Source organism: Nematostella vectensis, chromosome 2 (genome assembly GCF_932526225.1).
Source record: "Nematostella vectensis chromosome 2, jaNemVect1.1, whole genome shotgun sequence".
Lineage (NCBI taxonomy): Eukaryota > Metazoa > Cnidaria > Anthozoa > Actiniaria > Edwardsiidae > Nematostella > Nematostella vectensis.
Genome location: NC_064035.1, coordinates 18593994 through 18616462, shown reverse-complemented (window position 1 = coordinate 18616462; position 22469 = coordinate 18593994). Strand labels below are relative to the sequence as shown.

Below are 22469 nucleotides of genomic sequence, written 5' to 3'. Positions count from 1 at the left end.
AGGGGCGTTCTTTGCAAACTATGAAAATATAACAAGCCCAAGTGCAGTGGGGTTCTAGTCTCAGTCAGGATCACATTATATTATAGCCAGCGTAGCAAGTGTCTTGACATTTAGCAAGTCTCACCTAGTAGAAGCCAAACTCAGATTAATTTTGATTGATATTACCAAAATTCCTATATCGTATGTTTTTAAGCTGGGAGGGAGGGTAGGGGGGACGTTAAATAGAGGGGGGGGGGGGGCGTTTGTTAGAGGGGCGTTCATTACAAACTTGTGAGCTAGTGGGGGCGTTCATTAGATAGGAGGCGTTCTTTAGATAGGGGGCGTTTATTAGATCATTTACACACCGGCAGGGGATACTGATTGAAAATTCTTATTTGGAGCCGACTTTACATCCATCCACTTCATCCATCCATCCATCCATCCATCATTTGAGCCGACTTTACATCCATCCACTTCATCCATCCATCCATCCATCCATCCATCATTTGAGCCGACTTTACATCCATCCACTTCATCCATCCACTTTATATCCATAAATACACAAATCTTTAAAAATCTTTGAGAAAGCTTTATTCTTATTAATTTAAAAAAGAGTTCAACTTGCTACATTAAAAACGATTTAATTTATATTAGATTTATATGTTACAATATTTGAAAACAGACATATTTGTCGAAGTTTACGTTACACAAGATTTATTGATAGACATGCAATCCATTGACACATTCATTTTACATGCATCTCACTCAGAACTTGAAGTCCTCGTCTTCGTGACCGCTATTGTATTGTATGCTTGTATGCTGATATTGGACAATGTATGTGAATTTAGCAAATTGAGCAGTCTTTTTTTATTGAAATGTAATTGGCTAGCTGTGCGCCTCGTTAACGCGTGGAATTTACTGCAGCTGTGCTGTCTCAGCATTCGGTTTCTCCAACAGACCGTCTGATCTTCATAAACACCGCTGACAGAACAGTGTCTGCCTGCCGTCCACTTCCCGTGCTAACACTGTCAATATAAACGATACTCGATCAGCAGACACCCAAAGAATTACACAAAGAATGTGTTAGAGGGTCTGTGCAGTCCGCTCTTTCGTCTTCCTTCTTACTAGCTAAATGATCGCTTAGTAACATGTACAGCACGGTCTGTATTCAGTTTGTTTTTGGTTTTGTCCACTCTTGGGAGACTGAGATTTTAATCAGTTTAATTAAACCAACTTTAAACTGGTTTAAGTGCTGGTGTTAATGTGGTATAAGGGAGCGGTCATTAAATACTGGCGGGGTGGGGGGGGGGGGCAATTTTGCAAAACCCTGTGCTCAAACATTTTGCCCCTCCCTCCCTCAAATCCAAGCCCCAAAAATCTTGACCCCCCCGGACTCCCAAAAATTTGCACCCCCCCCCCCCCCCAAACACACACACACACATTTTTATATTCAATTAAACCACAGATACTTGATATACAAAATAAGGCTAAGTTCAAACGTCGTATTATCCATGAGCCGTATTCAATGCAAATGCTTGCAAATGAAGATGAAACAATCGACTTGATCCATTTGCACGCATTTGCATTGAATACGGCTCATGGGTAATACGACGTTTCAACTTAGCCTAAGTGTAGCTGAATATAACCTTTACTAAAATATAGATCAATTTTGTCCTATTTAATTAAAGTATGAACCTTCACTTTCGCTAGTTTAAGAGTGGCACAGAGAAATACTGGTGTCGCTAGAAAACGACTACGTCTTCGACAATTTTAACAAAGACAATTGAGTCCAGGTTTTGTTCAACTGATTTGAACGGGCAGCTTTGTCTGTCAACAATAAGAGGGTTACTCAAAATTTATTTATATAAAGACAAGATTGGTACCTGAACAATATGGAACTAGATATACAATAGGAAACATTGTGAGCTGAATACAATTTTCTTTTCAACAATTACTCTCGCTCAGTATTAAATTAAAACCAGACTTAAATTCGACGCCCCAAAAAATGTGACCCCACCTTTAATGACAGCCCAAAAAAATGTGACCCCCCTAAATCCGCGCCAAAAAAAACGTAGCCCCCCCTACATATTTGCCCCCCCACCCCAGTAATTAATGACCGCTCCCTAAACTAATTTACTGTCGAATTCGTTGTATCGCGACGCCGCATTTTCAAAATATCGATTTGTTTTTGTCTTTTGGGATTTTCTGTTCCGCCAGTCAAATTTTTCTAAGCCAATCAGATTCTTGCCATCTCTCGCCTAGTGCAGTTGCCCGCCTTTCTGTCGCGACACTGTCTGGTTTTCGTCCAGAGGATAGCCAGGGAAGTGCACAAAGCGAGACTCTGATTGGCTCAAAATGGTTTTACTGACGGAACAGAAAACCAAAACTAATCGTGTTTTGAAAACGCGGGTCGCTATACGACGGATTCGACAGTAACTGGATAACTCAGAATCGCAGTATGTGGTACTTACATGCTGTTGAGTTCTGTCTCGGCAATCTCAAACCAAGCCCAGTCTTTTTGCCTGGTGGCGCGGCTCATGTTGATAAGGAATGACAAATGTCTGGCAGAGACGAGACCTCTCGACTCGCTATCTGAAGATGTGTCGTTGGTGTTGTTATTTCCATCACGGGAGTTGAGCATTTGAATCAAGAATAATGCCTGCTGTTCCAACCTGTAATTAAAAGGGTATTTAAAATTGGTGCAAGATTAATTCTAAAAACATTCCTTGCGGCAATTATTAACTGCCAAAAAAGTTACACTCATTTTCATAACACGTCAAGTCACGACAAGATTTTCTGCTCATGTGACACCTGGTGCTTTTCGGAGCTCTCTCATTGGTTGGCGTTCTAGCGGGCGTCATGACTGCGAAATGGTTTCCGTCACCTAAAAACAGTCGCGACTCGTAACGAAAAGTTATGAATGTACGTGTGAGTCAAAACGAGTCTAATCAATCGAGATTTGCACAAGTCTGTCGACACTCGAAAAAACTGGGGAAGCTAGAATGAGAAGAATCTTGAGAGGTTATAGGCTAGTAGCTAGTGGGGAAGGTCGAATGAACCGTTTGCACCTCCTCCCCCTTCGACTGTCCAAAAGTGGTAATTTTTATTTTTCAAAAATCGCCAATCTTAGACCTCTTTTGCATGTGATGTATAGCATCTCCCCTGCAAATTCTATCTGTGCGCCTAAATTAGACTATATAGTTTTTTTAATAGTAAATAGTTTGAATACGCCACAGCGTATAGGCAAGTCAACATGCTTTTTGCCTGTGAATGTCTATGATGGATTCTTACCTCAAAGATCGCAGGAAATCTCGACAGGCAAGAGTCCGTATATAAGCATTGTAGAAAAAGTTAACGGCACCTTGATGGTCCTCAGCCTGACAGCACATCCAGTGAGCATCCAAAAGACTGTCAACTAAACAGAAGCACCCGCAAATGAACATCTAGCAAACAGTCAACTGAACACACCCAGTGATGATCCGAGAGAGTGTCGAATAAACAATAACACCCGTAAGTAAACATCTAGCACAAATCCTCAACTGAACACACTTATTGAACATCTAACAAAGCGTCAACTGAACACACTTATTGAACATCTAACAAAGCGTCAACTGAACATACTTATTGAACATCTAGCAAAGCGTCAACTGAATATACTTATTGAACATATAACAATAAAACTTCAACTGAACACACTTTTTTAACATCTAACAATAAAACTTTAACTAAACACACTTTTTGAACATCCAACAAAGCGTCAACTGAAGAACATACTTATTGAACATCTAACAAAGCGTCAACTGAACACACTTATTGGACGTCTAACAAAGCGTCAACTGAACACACTTATTGCACATCTAACAAAGCGTCAACTGAACACACTTATTGAACATCTAACAAAGCGTCAACTGAACACACTTATTGAACATCTAGCAAAGCGTCAACTGAACACACTTATTGAACATATAACAATAAAACTTCAACTGAACACACTTTTTTAACATCTAACAATAAAACTTCAACTAAACACACTTTTTGAACATCCAACAAAGGGTCAACTGAACACACTTATTGAACATCTAGCAAAGCGTCAACTGAACACACTTATTGAACATCTGACAAAGCGTCAACTGGAAACACTTATTGAACGTCTAACAAAGCGTCAACTGAACACACTTATTGAACATCCAACAAAGCGTCAACTGAACATACTTATTGAACATCTAACAAAGCGTCAACTGAACATACTTATTGAACATCTAACAAAGCGTCAACTGAACACACTTATTAAACATCTAACAAAGCGTCAACTGAACACACTTATTGAACATCTAGCAAAGCTCCAACTCAACACACTTATCGAACATCTAACAAAGCGTCAACTGAACACACTTATTGCACATCTAACAAAGCGTCAACTGAACACACTTATTGCACATCTAACAAAGCGTCAACTCAACACACTTATCGAACATCTAACAAAGCGTCAACTGAACACACTTTTGAACACCTAACAAAGCGTCAACTGAAAACACTTATTGCACATCTAACAAATCGTCAACTAAACACACTTATTGAACATCTAATAAAGCGTCAACTGAACACATTTCAATTCCCAGAAATAAGAGACAACATGGCTGCCACGCATGCGTAATAGTGCACATACAATGTCAAAATGGCTGCCATTTATTATAAGGAAATGTGGGGAGACATCACAATTTATCAAATTTGCTCGTTTCAGAGATTTTGGGCTCACGATGCAGGACTCGAAAAAAAAACCTTGCCATTCGAGTGATACAATTTCCGTTCAAACGATGCCAGAGAAAGACCTATAATTGTTCCTTGGACATTGCACTTTTGTTCGCTTGAGAGCATACAATCCTCCATACATTCTCTGTAATTTCATTGAAATCGGGCATAAAAGTAGTCGTTTAAAAGGTAGAACTGTTCGCCGCATCACAGGTGCAGGGCCCGAAATTAGTAAATCGACTATCCTTCCATCAAATTGGCCAATAAAATAGGCAGTAGCGCCTCCCAATCTTGTTCCCAAAGAAATAACATTTGATTTAGTTATGCCTAGTTCAGGAACCATTATTGTTGTCTTTAAGATGCAGACTGAAGCAAGGAAAACGGTGCGCTCCGCAAGAACAACTTCTCTCCGTTCGTCCGTTCTCCATTTTGTTTTTAAACGGCCCCACGGCTTTCTGGGATAGACACAGGGGCATAAAGCCTTTCTAAAATACATTTTTTTTTTAAATTTACGCATATAATGTTTTCCAACCTCAGCAAGACTGCCGCACTTCCATTATCATTGTACGTATCGAATCAGAGATGCCCCTTGCACGTTTAAATACCGCTTATACTACTTTTATTTGGAATTTTAGTCAACCTGATTAAAAACTTCTAGTGTAACAACAAAAGGGAAGCCCCTGTGCTGGCCGGAATCTCGTTTTTATTCGTGATACCGCTGTTATTCCTCGCGGGCCTAGCAAAATGTGAGCCCAGAGAAACCGCTGGCTAATGTCCCTTATTTCTGGGAATCAGCATCAACTGAACAAAAGTGTTCTTTTACGATTCCCATCGCAAATAGGCTTTCTCACTTACTTGCACACCAAGAAACTTGTAATGAGCTATAGACTAACGAGAGTCGGTAAAATGCTTGGGATGCATGCCTCCATTTCTGTTCTCGGCTTCCTGCTATCGCGACCAGGGAATACAAGACCACGGACCAGGATGTACCCTTCTGTAAACTGCTGAACCTGGAGAAAACACATACTTTCATTTCTTTTTATCATCATTTGTTTGTAGTTATTTTCTTTCACATTTCGGTACTTGTAAATTGTAGCAGTCGATATTAGCAGTCACACAAGATTTGATTGATCATCAGTATGTTATTCCTCGGTATCTGAGTATTCTCGTGGCTGCAGAATACTATTATGTGTAATTGTTACTTTTACTACAAAGACCCAAAAAAGACAATGTGTGCAAAAAGCGTTTTTTTTACAAGTTTGAACAAAATGAATAACTCTAACTCTAATGGTCAAAGATTCCAATAGGCTAGGAAGTCAGCTGTCACTGACAACACGATCTTAACATCGAAGTTTATAAGGATTACAATGCGAATGAGTAAAATAGCAGTAGAATTGCCAGTATTGTTCACGAGGGATGCACAGACAATAATATTAAATGAAATGGTGCAAAAACCCTATCCCTCCTGCGTTTACCCGGTGAAGAGTTGGTTAATGTTTCTCTTACCCGGCAGTTTCGTTAAGAAGACTTGTCATAGAAGAGTATGATTCTTCTAGGTCACCACTAGAACAAACATTTAACAGTAAGGCCATGCCAATATTTAACAATAAAATAATTGCAAACAATCAAAATACTGATATATTGTCTTTAGCATCTCTCCGCAGGATTAATTCCAGAATTTTTAGTTGTGTTGCTTGTATACTTTCTGGACATACGCTATCAAGTTTTTGCCATTTTAGTTGTGTACCTCTGTATCACTTCCCACCGCCATACTTCATACAGCTCAGTACACTGTTGAAGAACCACGTCTCGCATGCTAGACATCTAAGAATGAGAAGCGACGTAAATGCATCAGCAGCCAATCAGCAGTCAGTATCAGCAGCCAATCAGCAGGAAGTATCAGGCGGACAGACATAGATGGCAGACAAGGACTGGGGACTAGAGGAGGGAGGGGGGGGGGGGGGGCTTTCGAAAGTGGCGATAATTGAAATTACTTATAAACTAGGAAGAGTTTTAGCGTTTTAGAGGTGCATCCTGAAACCAAACGTTTGTTTGAACTTTGCTCCCTGCTCCTAGGTATGTATTTGAGCCTCTCTCCCTTACCTTTAGACCAGTTGAGCCACCTCTGTCAGAATGGCTATAAGACATATTATAATCTAGTCTGATATATCCCTGTGAGGACGCTCGCCTTTCTTGGACATATTGCCTTTTAAATAGAGAATACTACATGGAAAGTGCGCGCGTACGGACCCGCTGTACAAAGCACTTTCCATGCTGTATTTTGTTTATTATATACATACTGGGAAACTAATAAGCTTATAAGATAACATTTTATTAGACTTGGCTGCAGAGGCTCCGAGGTTTGTGTGGTTCGACGGTTCAGTTGAAGACTGACAGAAAATTACATTAAAATGAATCTGTCTCACTAATGTCACGCACGAGACTGTAGCTCATGTTACACAAGTGGTGCACTTTTTAATCTTTAAAATATCGACATCTATTAAATAAATAAATTACCAAATGGAAAATGCTTGTACGATTTTTATGTACTCGTTGATGCGTTGGGATTGAAGCCATTCAAGTGCAAAAAATATCGTTTCTCCAATCAGAACCGCGAACGACTTTTCTTCACGGTGAAAAACATCGTTCGCGCCTCTGATTTGCCGAGACCAGTGAACGGACGAAAATTTACTGAATATGTTTTCAGTGGGTATTTCTCAGTATGTATATAATAAAAAACTATATAGCTTTATACATTGTTATTTGCCACGACTATGACTTCGCTAAGGTATGGTAATATGGCCGAGGCAAATCCCCATCCATACACCATTAGCAAACTGCGATGCCATTCATTGGAATGCAATTTTTTAGATCCTGATATCAGAGATCAGCAAGCCATAAGGTAGGGGTAGATCTCCCCCCCCCCCCCCACCCCCAGTGGGGAAACGCTCAAATAATAGCAGGCGACTCAGTGCTAGTGTGAACTAGGAAATGCACCTAGAAGAACTTTAAAGCTTTTGATCTATGGGAACACGCATCATTGATTTGTTAGAGAGCCAAAGAGTATAAACTTCATACTCACTGTGTCGAGCTTTCTTAGTTTATCTAAAGGAAATACGCTGCCGATGACGTCAGAGTACAGAGAGAGAGACTGGTCGACGTCTTTGAACTGCAATAGCCGTGCCGCGATCATCCTGGTCAGCAGAAGAACCTTTTTGAGCTGGTTTTCCTAAAACGAAAACAAACATTACAGCTAAAGAGTACTAACCATGGACATATGCGGTCGACCCTGGGCAATAGCCTCGACACATGTAAAGCGATCTGTTCAACTACAGCAGAATTCAGTTGACTCCCTCAGTTCGCTCTATAACGATGGCTCAATTTTCTCGAATTATGTACGGAATTTTTTCGACAAATGGCAAAAGCACCGCAAATTAAACGCCAGATGAAGTGCATTGAGAACTTATAAGATAAAAGAAATATCGTGTTTACAAACCTCTGCCTCCAGTCTTGCACGTTCTTCCAAATGATTCACCCGCATAACAGCGTCCGAAAAAGTCTTGATCGGACCTAGAGTGTCCGGCGAAGGCGGAATAGTGCTGACGTCGTCAATAGATGAGGCCATGCTGTTACTATTATCGTTGTCTTTAGTGTCTGTTTCGCTCTCCGTGTCCGCCGTGGTGAGCATTTGTTCCTCCTGGCGAAATTTAAGAATGTTCTCCTTGAGTCTTTCAGACGCGTCCCGACCGCGTTTCTTTTTTGTGCCGATTTTTGAAGTCTTGCGCTTGACGAATGTTCTACGACCAGCGGTGGGCTCCTCGACAGAGAGGGACTTGGGACTTGGGGGTGGACTCCTAAACAAATTAAGAGATGACAGGTTAGATTAGAGGTACGTTTTGTAAGGGCGCCAGGGTAACGTTAACATTGGATGGTCAATATATGAAGTACATTGCTCGAATAGGCGCCTCCCTCAAAAAAGTGCCTCTTCCATAACGTGTACATTAGAAGGGAAGTACTAACTGACAGTACTAACCGCCTCGATATTATATCATTGAAAGCTTTTTGTTATGGTTCTGGGTGAAAAATTCCTTGCACTTTTAAAAAAACATTTTAACTAGAGATTTTGTGCATCACCCGAATAAGTGCCTCGCCGCCTGGGACATCAAAAAATCAAAGCGCCCCGCCCCTTGTTCGGGTAATTACGGTTCGTAGCCGGTGTAAAGACGTGTAATGTCGAAAAGAGTGCAGTAACAAAAGTATCTCGATGACTGTCAGAGAATTGCACGTATTATATCTTACCCTGAACTTCTTAATTCGCATTCACGTCGGAACGTCCTTGCGCGATTAAGGGCAGCTAAAACATAATAAGAAAAGTAAAAAAAAACAAAAAAAACAAAGAAGACAGCTCCACCATGTAGAGAAATGCTTAGGGATAATGGTAGCGGTAATTTGGTTTGGTTAAGTTGCAGGGCGACTGTAAACAAACGTTAGTGCCAAAGCCTTTCCTTGCTTTTAAACTAAATAGGACCCTAATTATCAGGGGGGGGGAAACGGCTAACAAAAAGGTCGACACTTACATTTGATCAGCCCTTGTTTCTTCTTCTCGTTGCATTCAATTATTGCTTTCATCCAAATCTGCTTGATCTCGATTGAAGGTGCCTTTAACACGTATATCTCAGAGCCACTGCGCTTGCGCAGCCACACGGCCCACTTGCATGGATCGCTATCCACAGACTCTGTTTGACCAAGGCCCCGAACCTGACAAACACGGCCGTTAGTAATTGCGTATGATGCGCTTATACGAGACCCTGCAATAGTGCGGATGAACAGTTACTGAGGGGTAATCCCATCCCCCATTCCCCCACGACCTTCAACCACCTTACCCTGGACTTCTTCTTCCAGGTCACGCAAAAGCGTTACTTTGGTAACGTTACCTTGATGCTATTAAGAAATCTAAGCGTCGGACGTCCTCCCTCCTCGCTTGGTTCAGTCAGCAGGATCACCTTCTCAAATAAAAACACATTACACTCTCTACTCTTCTGCTTGGCTTTTCCGTCAGCAACAACCAGAGTCTCCTGAAAGACAGGCGAAACCACATAATCAGCCAAGGATCAATAGGCAATAACGCCACACGCACAAGAGATTTGTACACAATACCCTTAATATTAGATCGCCCGTGTCGTCCGGTTTGGCCTGCAAAGAAAATAAAAACAAAAATCTCATTTATCTTCATTTCACGCATGGTATTAATCCGATGGAGGGACCATTATCTTCGATACTCGGAGACAGCAAGAAACAGATAAGGGGTTAAAATGGAGATGATATACAATCAGAAGTGGTCTTTTTCGGTGAGCCAAGAGCAACAATGTAGTGCGTTTTGATGTCTATTCTCGTCAGGTTGAAATTGTATTGAAAATAACAGTTCTAAAAGTCATGCTGATATTTAGAAGCACATGAATAAGAATACGAAACACTGCGGGTCACGATACATGGATTCTCGCGTGGTGCCTTTTTTGAGAAAGGTGCATTATTTAAAAACATCAGTGCAAACGGCGGATGGCAAACGCCAAATGGCAGGTCTACGCCCGAAAGAGTTTATGGACAATGACTATTCGTAAGATCATAATAGGGAATAATTAAACTCACACTGAGAGGCGTACACAGGATTGGCTGAGGCGGGGGGGGGGGGGGTATTTGAAATAGGCATACAGTTAATGATTTAATAAACGACCGGGGCGGCGTTTATTAAATTTCGATGGTCGGGGGGGGAGGGCGTTAAATAGATGCAGGAGGCGTTTATAAGAGAGGGGCGTTCTTTACAAACTGTAACAATATAACAAACCCAAGTGCACTGGGGTTCTAATCTCAGTCAGGATCACGTTAAATTATAGCCTACGTAGCAAGCGTTTCTTGACATTGAGCAATTGTCACTTACCGGAATTCCTATGTCGTTTGTTTTTAAGCTGGGAGGAAGGGTGGGGGATGGGGGGGGGGGGGGGGGGGAGGGAAGGGGTGCGTTTATTAGAGAGGGGCGTTCAATACAAACTTGTAACCTTAGGGGGGGGGGGCGTTCATTAGATAGGAGGTGTTTGTTAGATCATCTACGGTAGCAGGTTAAAATCTGATAGAGAAGTCTAACAGGTATACTCGATTAACTCACGTCATAGCCTTCTATCATGGCGACACTGATCATGTCGTTTGTTCGCTTGAGTATCCGTAACGCCACATCAAGGGCTTTCTGTAGAACAGTAAACTGGAAGCATTAGTATTTACATGTAGAAGAAAATACAATTGGGGGTGGGGGATGCAAAAAGCCTAATTAACAAATCTTCAACAAGAAAAACATTGGGTGGTGCCGGGGAGCCAGGGGTGGGTAGCTGACAAGGGGGGTGGATGGCTGGCAAAGCCCTATTTGCTAACTATGCAGACCAACCCTGTTTTGGATTTGTTTGTTAACCATGCGCCTACGACAAATAGGGGTAGTACAATGTAGAAATATCTGTTTAGAATATATCGTTTTTGAATTGTTTGTTTACCTGTATCTCAGAGCCGTCCTCTCCAGCACGTTCCGTGAATTTGAGAATGTCCTGTGAGCGGCATATCCATTATGAGCAAATGATGTAATAGCCCAAGGTTTGATAAGGAGGGAGTGCGTTATGGCCTAGTCTATGAAAGTGCTTCACAGGGCCGTAGCATGCCTCGAAGTATTTGGGGGGGGGGGGGGGGGGCACAGCCACGCCTCTTCTGGTCATTTCCTTGTAATTTTTGAATATATTGGGGGGGGGGGGGGGGGGGCACATGCCCACACCCCCTGCTACGGCCCTGCTCCAAGCTAGTGAGAAATCATCCGCCACTATTACTAATAGGTTTCCTTTTAGTAATGATGATTTAGTAAAAATGATACGTCATGCGCGTGTCCAAACGGAAGGGGGGGGACGGGTCGGGACCCTATCCGGCTTGTGTGACGAGATGAGTTCGACTCTGGTTGACCCCTTTGTTGGTTGTCAAGACGATAATTTCATGTGTGCATTTCGATAGAAAACCTTTCTATGGATCTAGTGACCTATTACAAGAGCCGAGGATGCCGATATGAACGTAATTGAACCGTGTCAAAGAATTATGTTTTTTAATCCCACCCTGTGTTTTTTTTTCTTTCCCTAGCCACGCCCTTGTACGTGCAAGAAGTGTCCATGGTTATAATCGCGCCTACCCTGAGTAAAAGCTGATACTTGGTTATTCTCTGCACTGGTTTTATCAGGTAGTCTGTGATCTGTAAGCGATGGCCCAAGCGGTGACGGCATTCCTAGAGTCAAGAAATGATAGAAAAGTCAAGAAATGAGTCCAAAAAATAAAATACAATAGCAACACGGAAATGATAGAAAAGTCAAGAAATGAGTCAAACAAATAGAATACAATAGCAACACGGAAATGATAGAAAAGTCAAGAAATGAGTCAAACAAATAGAATACAATTAAACACGGGAATGATAGAAAAGTCAAGAAATGAGTCAAAAAATAGAATACAATAGCAACACGGAAATGATAGAAAAGTCAAGAAATGAGTCAAACAAATAAAAAAGAAAAACAATAGCAGCACGGAAAGGATAGAAAAGTCAAGAAATGAGTCAAACAAATAGAATACAATTAAACACGGGAATGATAGAAAAGTCAAGAAATGAGTCAAAAAATAGAATACAATAGCAACACGGAAATGATAGAAAAGTAAAAAAATGAGTCAAACAAATAGAATACAATAGCAACACGGAAATGATAGAAAAGTCAAGAAATGAGTCAGACAAATAGAATACAATAGCAACACGGAAATGATAGAAAAGTCAAGAAATGAGTCAAAAAATAGAATACAATAGCAACACGGAAATGATAGAAAAGTAAAAAAATGAGTCAAACAAATAGAATACAATAGCAACACGGAAATGATAGAAAAGTCAAGAAATGAGTCAGACAAATAGAATACAATAGCAACACGGAAATGATAGAAAAGTCAAGAAATGAGTCAAACAAATAAAAAAGAAAAACAATAGCAGCACGGAAAGGATAGAAAAAGCATACCATAGCGACAACGAAATAATTGAAATAATATACCATAGCTACAAGGAAATGATGGAAAAAGGGATACCATAGCGACAACAAAACAATTAAAATGGGATACCATAGCGACAACGAAATAATAGAAATAATATACCATAACAAGCAAGGCAATGATGGAAAAGGGATACCATAGCAACAACAAAACAATTAAAATGGGATGCCGTAGCATAACACGACAAAATAGAAATGAGATACAATAGCAACATGAAAAAAATGGAAATGCGATACCGTAGCAACACGAAAATGACAGAAATAGGATACCATAGCGACAACGAAATAATAGTAATGGGATATCATAGCAACAAGGGAATAATAGAAATGGGATACCATAGCAACATGAAAATGATAGAAATCGGGTACCATAGAAACAGAGGGAATAATAGAAATGGGATATCATAGCAACAAGGGAATAATAGAAATGGGATACAATAGCAACATGAGAATGATAGAAATCGGGTACCATAGCAACAGAGGGAATAGATAGAGATGGGATATCATAGCAACATGAAATTTAAAGAAACGAGATACCACGAAACACCCAAATGATGCCATGTTTTACCGAACGAATTTGATGACACTTTATTACCCTAGCAACATAAGAACGGGGATAATTTAAGAAGGGTTCACCAAAGAATGGCCTGTTGTGTTATTAATGGAAAGGTTTAAAAAATCGCTGGTAGTATCTTACCTGGAAAAACGTGTCTTTATACGTCATCACCAAGCTGTCGGATTTGGGCTTGTTTCGACAATATACTGTGTACAATTCTTCTAATTTTGATTCCTAAAACATAAGAAGAAACTTCATCAGTGTGAAATTGACTGTGATTATTTCTAGCCAATGCAGGCCTACTACCAACCACGTGGGTCAACACATCAGAAGACTTACCGCGTAAGTAAAAACATCTCCTAGTTGTGATGGCATATCTTCACAATCTTTTAAAAACGTGTAAAATTTACTGAAAGAGAAATTTGACAATTGAAAATTAAGATCTAGTAAGTAATATAACCAAGTGGCGATAAGTCCACTCACTTTGCATGCCAGTCGTGAATATCTTGGATATTTGAAAATATAAATTTCTGATTTCCCTTAAGTTCTGATGGGGCGGAGGCATCAGCAATTTCGGACATGTAACCCTAAATAATACACACAAGAAAAAAACAAAACAAAAATATTTAAGCTAATAAGTCAAAACAGAAGTTAATGTACACGGCTACATTTCTCTATTGTTTTTGTCAACGTCATCGTTTTTGTCTTTGTTGTTGAATATTTTTACAGTATACCCTCGGGTATCTGGGCCGTAGCAGGGGGTGGGGCACTGGGGGCACGAGGCGTGGCTTTGCCGCCCAATATTTTCTCAATGTTTCTGTATTGTGCCCCCAATATTTCGAGGCCTGCTACAGTTATGGGTACTTAAAGTGTAGCATATAGGGTGAAGCAAATAGGAGTAGAAAATATGGTGTAGTACATATGGTGCAGTACATATGGTGCAGTACATAGGGTTTGTATTTAGATATGGTATAAAAGGTGTAGTATACTCGGTGTAGTATATAGTCACAATATATTCCTCCTCAAAAGTCCTTCAATTTCAGAAAACTATGCACGAAAATTCAGTATGCTTGAGATCCAACCCTTGTACAAGTCCGCAAGGCGGGCGTACGTGGGCGTGTCGTGTGGGTTGAGTGAGTTGTCACCTTTAAAACATGGTCCATGTCCCGTATGTAGCTCTCTTCCGTGTGGATCAGCTCACTTACAACGTATCTGGAGAGGAGATTAAAGGTACATTGGAACCTCGATATAAAGGACACGCTCACTCACAACGTATCTGGAGAGGAAATTAAAGGTACATTGGAACCTCGATATGAAGGACAGGCTCACTCACAACGTATCTGGATAGGAAATTAAAGGTACAATGGAACCTCGATATAAAGAAAAGGCTAACTCACAGCGTATCTGGATAGGAAATTAAAGGTACATTGGAACCTCGATATAAAGGACACGCTCACTCACAACGTATCTGGAAAGGAAATTAAAGGTACATTGGAACCTCGATATGAAGGACAGGCTCACTCACAACGTATCTGGATAGGAAATTAAAGGTACATTGGAGACTCGATTTAAAGGACACGCTCACTCACAACGTATCTGGATAGGAAATTAAAGGTACATTGGAACCTCGATATAAAGGACACGCTCACTCACAACGTATCTGGAAAGGAAATTAAAGGTACATTGGAACCTCGATATGAAGGACAGGCTCACTCACAACGTATCTGGATAGGAAATTAAAGGTACATTGGAGACTCGATTTAAAGGACACGCTCACTCACAACGTATCTGGATAGGAAATTAAAGGTACATTGGAACCTCGATATAAAGGACACGCTCACTCACAACGTATCTGGATAGGAAATTAAAGGTACATTGGAACCTCGATATAAAGGACACGCTCACTCACAACGTATCTGGATAGGAAATTAAAGGTACAATGGAACCTCGATATAAAGAAAAGGCTAACTCACAGCGTATCTGGATAGGAAATTAAAGGTACATTGGAACCTCGATATAAAGGACACGCTCACTCACAACGTATCTGGAGAGGAAATTAAAGGTACATTGGAGACTCGATTTAAAGGACACGCTCACTCACAACGTATCTGGATAGGAAATTAAAGGTACATTGGAACCTCGATATAAAGGACACGCTCACTCACAACGTATCTGGAGAGGAAATTAAAGGTACATTGGAGACTCGATTTAAAGGACACGCTCACTCACAACGTATCTGGATAGGAAATTAAAGGTACATTGGAACCTCGATATAAAGGACACGCTCACTCACAACGTATCTGGATAGGAAATTAAAGGTACATTGGAACCTCGATATAAAGGACACGCTCACTCACAACGTATCTGGAGAGGAAATTAATAGTATATTGGAGACTCGATATAAAGGACAGGCTCACTCACAACGTATCTGGAGAGGAAATTAAAGGTACATTGAAACCTCGATTTAAAGGACACGCTCACTCACAACGTATCTGGATAGGAAATTAAAGGTACATTGGAACCTCGATATAAAGGACACGCTCACTCACAACGTATCTGGAGAGGAAATTAAAGGTACATTGGAGACTCGATATAAAGGACACGCTCACTCACAACGTATCTGGATAGGAAATTAAAGGTACATTGGAACCTCGATATAAAGGACACGCTCACTCACAACGTATCTGGAGAGGAAATTAAAGGTACATTGGAACCTCGATTTAAAGGACACGCTCACTCACAACGTATCTGGATAGGAAATTAAAGGTACATTGGAACCTCGATATAAAGGACACGCTCACTCACAACGTATCTGAATAGGAAATATAAAGGTACTTTGGAACCTCGATATAAAGGACAGGCTTCATTACAACGTATCTGGAGAGAAAATATAAAGGTACTTTGGAACCTCGTTATAAAGGACAGGCTTAATTACAACGCATCTGGAGAGTAATTAAAGGTACATTGGAACCTCAAGATAAGATACAGGGAAATTGCATGGCACGAAAACAATTAATATCGTTAGTATTGTTATATCGAGGTTTCACAGTCCACAACTGGTAGCATACAGTGATCGTTTCTTCGAGCAACTCTCAGTAACAGTATTTTTAAAGTATTTAAATTAAAATTATTTTCCTGTGACGTGAATTTTAATATCATGAATGATTTTTGCTCACTATTCTACGAATCAAGAAAGAGAACTCTATATTTACCTGCAATAACAATTTGTTATATCATACTATAACGGAGCGAACATATTTTAACTTAAATAAATGCATTCATGTAACACAAAAGAAATAACGGAATAGCTTATGATAAAAAATAAGGGAACCCTAGGCGAATCTAGGGTAGGGCCGAGCGCCACCTCTCCCCCTATATTCTTTAAACCCTTGCTTCGCCCCCCCCCCTTTTTTGGAACTTCTGGATCCGTTACGGATGTTTGTTTTTTTACCTCCCGACAGCCAGCTTGAGTCAACATGACCTCGCCGTATGAGCGCGTCCTGTTTAACTTACCCTTGCCGTATGAGCGCATTCTGTTGAATTTACCCTCGCCGTTTGAGCGCGTTCTGTTTCACTTACCCTCGCCGTGTGAGCACATTCTGTTTAACATACCTTTGCCGTATAAGCGCGTTCCGTTTAACCTATCCTTGCCGTGTGAGCGCATTCTGTTGAAGTTACCCTCGTTGTGTAACCGCGTTCTGTTTAACTTACCCTCGCCGTATGAGAGCGTTCTGTTCCGGAGTCACGGTCGTGTCCGCAGAGGTCATAAGTTCGCTTTCACAGCATTCCATCACAACTTCCGAATTAACAGTTCGAACAATATCCTCCGAGCTCGTCGCACTAAACGTACTCAAAGCATCGTCGCTAGAGTCCAACATGGCGACTTCGTACTCGACTGAATGGGAGTCACTCTCAACGCATTCCACCATCTCACAAACGAGATTTCCACCATCGGACAGACAGGTCGACTCAGCGACAGTACTGATCTCGTTGCACGTTTGCTCTGTCGCAATCAAAACGGCCTCCTCACAATGGTTCACAACTATGGCTTCAGACTTAGATGGTGGTCTGTTCTCCATGCTGTCTGTAGATTCTTCCACACACGTGACAAGGAACACTTCATCGTCTTGAACTTCCTGTACTTCCTGGACACATTCATCTGCTGTTTCCATGACAACAGCACTCGCTTCAACAGTGCCGGCATGTGAATTGCGCCGGACCTCGTCCACAGCTCCATCATTTTGTTTTTCTGGAAATCCCAAGCTCTGTGATCTAGAAAAAGGAGATTTTTCCTCGACAGGATTTTTAGGTATTTTTTTCTTATCCTCTAATACTTTGGTGAGCTGGTTGCTTGCTAGAACAATGAGACACCTGAAGCAGTCTAGTGCTGTATCCGCATCGCTGCATAGAACAAGGGCTGCAACATAGAAACAACCACTTTTAGGGCGTGCCAGGTTTTGCTCCAGGGAGGAGTATCGACCTGTTCATGATAGACAAATTTACTATTTTGGCGGCCGTGGGTAAATGCGAAAGGGGACTCAATGAAGTATGTAAACTAATAACGGTATGAATTCATCTCGGATTACATTTCCTTTCTCTATAGACACAGTGACTTATGGGGTTACAGTTATCAGCCAATACATGAAATTGTTTTGGTATATAAGGCTTCCTTACAATATATTTTCACAGTAAAACAGAAACATACCTTTGCCAGCTTTCAAGTACAGCGACATGGCTTTCCTTGGATGATTGACACGGCACTTATGAGCCTCATCACGACACTCTAACGCCTCTGGAGGAATAAGCATTTGTAGACAATTAAACGTTTATTTGCATTTAGTGGTCAAATATAGTCAATTAACCCTTGCAGGCAGACACAGTTAATTGTATATATTTATGTTTGTACATGATAAAAGACAGGAGTATGACAAACAACTGTGTATATTGTGCTCGCATCACCTTTCAACCACGAAAATAGGGTGTTCATCACTGTTTGTGAATATGATATCTATGCCTACACAAAATCTTGTTTATGCATATGCACCTTAATATGAATAAAATAATAGCAACTAAAAAATATAATCTTTACCTTTTATTATGGGAAAGACAAACAAGTGGTTAAGTTCCATTTTTTAAATTATCTTTTTTCATTGTTAATAATTGATCAACCATTATCATTTTAAATTACTTATCATTTCTTTGGGGGAGGGTCAAACTGTTGATACTAGATTGTGTTTTCATTGTCCCTTCCCCCTAGCCCCCCCCCCCCCCCCCAAAAAAAAACCTGAAAGACATTTATTATTATTTATTTATTAATGTAAAATTTGGAAGATCGGGGGGGGGGGGGGGGGAGATATGTGTATTTAATTAAGAGTACCATACTGTGACCTTATCATTACCTATTTCTTCCTTTTGCTTGGTCTGTGGTGACAGAGGAACCTGTTCCGACTCGTCAGAGTTCTTGTCATTGTTGGTGGTGTATGGATCCATGTATACAAGCTCCCCATTTTGGCCAGAGTCCAGGTCTTTATTTGAAGACTTACTAACAAAGCCACAGCTTTCGGATTTTGATAATGGCTCATGGATGATGGGCTGGAAAACTAAGCATGAAAAAAACAATAATTAGAATATTTTAAAATTTGTTCTGGGCATTGCAGGAAACGTGAGGAGAAGTCCAGGAGTGTACTCGGCCATATACATGAGGGTGGGGGGAAGGGGGGAACAAAATTTTATAACCCCCTCAAAAAAACATGTTTCCCTTTTATTTAAGAATACAACAGACTAATAATTAGGTTTATGGCAATAATTTGCTGTCTAGGTAATAGCATTTTTGACAGATAGGTGTACAGACTGTACAGAGATCAAAGTGTGTCCCCCACCTATCCCCTCCCCCTTCTCCCTATCTCTCCCCTCCCTTTAGTCCCATGGGAGGGGAGGGCATGTTGAACTGAAAGAGTTGCTCGTCATATTATAGGGTTATCAGGTTTTAGGGGGTATCTGAAAGAAAATAGGCTTTACTACTAGAATTGGTTTTTTAAGAGGTTTGTAGAAGAGGCGCTACAACCAAACGTTTCCTAGATTATTTAAGAATTCTGACTTCTAAACAAAAAACAAACTTCTCATTCGTTACTTTGTTTTACAATGGGATACTTAAATCTGCGTTTTTTAAGGGGAAGCAATTTTGGGCTACTTTTAGACTACCCATGCCTAGATAAAAAAAACATATATATAAATTTAGCGACCTCCCTCTGCGCTGTTATAGGAGGATTTATTAGGTTCTGAAAAAGGGGTCTTTCATCGACATATCTTTTATCTCTATCCCTATCACTTTTACCCTGAAAACCCTCCCCCCCCCCCTCCACCCAGGAGTTTAGTCTTCTCTGGTCAAATTCGAATTCAATAATTTGGAAGCATGGCATTGCCGTGTAAAAGCACCACATTATCTAAAAGATATAGACGTTCCAATTACGCATTGTACACTGATCAAATCTGTAAGCCTCAAGTCTTAACCGTAATAAATGACAAGTTTCTAGTATCTTTTCACAGACCTGTAGAAATCAAATCAAATATTGACATAGCAACCAACAATATTTTTGGCTTTTATGAAAGAATTAAAGAATTTTCTACTGGTCATCAAAGGATTTACAAGTCTCAGCGATATATAAATGCGGCTTTTTAATAGCGTATCGAATAATGTAAACAAGGTAATATATACTTCACCAGTGTCCTTTGTATTGCTCACAAAAACATAATGTAACTGAACTATCAACAATAGCATCCTAATACAATTCTATCCGAGTGATCTATTCTTGAAAGAAATGAATGTTATTTTCAGCGCAACACCTTCTATGCGATAATTGAATAGATTCTTAGAGCTCACTAAAACAATTTCGCTTATTGTATGACAGGTAAAAATAACGACTTCTAAAATGATTGTCAATTGTGAGTCCACGTACATCGTACATTGGAATATGCATAAAATAAACAGGGCAAAACTTTCCTATGTTGATCTTTTAGAAGACATATTTACCATATTATTAAATGACTTAAGTAAGGCTCTTAACCAAAGTGAAGGAAACCCAACCAGATGTTAGGGGGATTTAGCATTGCATTCTAAAACTAGCGGCTATCAATAATTAAAATTGCATTTAGAGAAGATATCAAGATGCAAGTACTTGAAACCTAAATTTTCTTTTCCAATTCCCACAAAGGCACCTAGCAATTTATTTTATCAAAGATTTGTGATGGGTTGGAGCACAAGTTGATCGTAAAAGCATCCACTTTCCTGCAAATTTCCAAAAGGGAAACATTTGTCGATTTGCTCTGGGTCACGCCATGATCCGATGACGCTAGAAATAATAAGACTGTGTAAAGTTCAAATTTCGTCTATATCTTGCAATATCCTGCTCTCGTACAGTAAATTCGTTAAGTCATCGGTGCTTTTTCCTTGTGAGAACGTAGTTAGAGAGTGGATGGAATAATGTGTTTTGGTAACTGCGGTCTGGCAGTAAGAGTAAGGGTTTCTGCGAAGGAAATAGTAAACTCTTGTGGCTTTTGATCCTTAATACATCAAAGACAGTGTCGCGCCTCCTAGAGTATCAAAACCCTCAAAAGCAGACCTTGCCATAAACCAACATTTTATCTGATTTACTGGGTGGCAGTGTAGCTATTATTTGGTCATTTGTTTGTATTTTAGTCCGGTTTCTTTAATCGATCCATCGTGATTCTTTTACACGCAAGTATATAAAATTGATATCAATAAAGTTTTCAAAGCCCAAGCAACATCACGCTACTTAAAGTTCTACTTCCCTTCAAACGACGAACAAGCTTAGATAATCTCGATCATACTTGCAACGAGCCAATCGATTTAGCTATTTCTCAGAGACTGTTATATCTGCATAGAGAATTTCTAATACAGATGGTCACGATACGATAGCATACAGCGCAGAAGCCAAGATTTTCCCAGTTTACAAAAACTCTGCACATTTTACCATCTCTCCGCTACTAGGAAAATAAAATCCAATTCCCTCACTCTATTCTTCAGCTATGTTAATCAGAAAGTCGTTTAGGAATCCTTTTAGCACGGACTTCAATACATCTTTGTAATCTCACATTGTATTGATGGTGTGTCATTTGCTGGCCAGGCGCATCAATGCAATTTATCCCTGCGATAAACGATTAAACACACCTTAAATATTCACGGAAAATACTACGCATCCAAAGTCTTACCGTACGACAGATCCTGTTGGGACATCGCAAATTCATCGAGACACAAGGAATTTCGACATGTAAACAACAGCGGCTTAGAAACAACCGTAGGACACCAGTTCTGTGGGTCTTAGATGAGGGCAAAAACTCCGTTACCAGTCAGTCTCTCGATTCTAAGAGAACACGTATCGGAATACCGACTGGCGCGAAGGGGCCGGTGAGAGCAAACTGGCTGGGTTAAACTGTCGACGCTGTTTATGTACGGGTAGTTTTCTCCCTCATGTGGCGATGAAGTGGCAGAGCCGGTGGGTGACTGGGTCCGACTCGAAATCGTGTGGAACGTAATTATGGTGCAAAATGTGTGAAGTGTCGCGGCAATTGATTTGAAGTCTTTATGCGTGATCCGTTAACAACTATCGCGAGCGTTAAGCGTGTTTTTACGATTGTCAAGCTGGGTCAAACATATCTCGTTTTATAAACCCCACTTCTTACTGCAATGATAAACTCGAAACGAAATCCATCTTTTGTCCCCTAGCTAGATAAAAACAGTGAACAATAATTGATTGAAGGGCCATCAAACCGGTTGATTGTTTTGTCTCCTTTGCCTTAATATATTTCTATAGTTTAGAGACATACCAGGCGATAGTTAACTCATAAAGAAAAATAATATTCAAAGCAGGTCGATTGCACCTGTTTTATTATTTAGTCACGCGTTCCTATTGCGCGACCGTGTATTTACTCCTCATAAAAAAAAACCTTCTGGTAGAAAGATACATAAGATAATAATCTTTTTTTTAGAATACCTTTTCAAATAGAGTTATGCTGTCCTGTCTGCTGGAAAGGAGTGTCCCTTTTGTTAAAGAAAGCCTAAGGGATAT

At 40.3% G+C, this 22469-nt stretch overlaps 1 protein-coding gene across 1 annotated transcript; it reads right to left on the bottom strand.

The window, feature by feature from the left end:
- Positions 1-547: 547 nt before the first annotated feature.
- LOC5509083 lies at positions 548-21912 on the bottom strand. Its single transcript, XM_048723937.1, has 23 exons — positions 21613-21912; positions 18783-18983; positions 18089-18175; positions 17095-17800; positions 14529-14595; positions 13867-13970; positions 13723-13792; positions 13525-13617; positions 11939-12031; positions 11265-11315; positions 10889-10966; positions 9886-9921; positions 9663-9803; positions 9306-9486; positions 9028-9082; positions 8225-8582; positions 7811-7957; positions 6476-6552; positions 6235-6291; positions 5584-5738; positions 3271-3394; positions 2451-2651; positions 548-1004 (listed from the first exon to the last, which is right to left on the bottom strand). The coding sequence occupies exons 1-23, from the start codon at positions 21635-21637 to the stop codon at positions 914-916; spliced, it is 3198 nt and encodes a 1065-aa protein (XP_048579894.1). The 5' UTR covers positions 21638-21912; the 3' UTR covers positions 548-913.
- Positions 21913-22469: the final 557 nt, after the last annotated feature.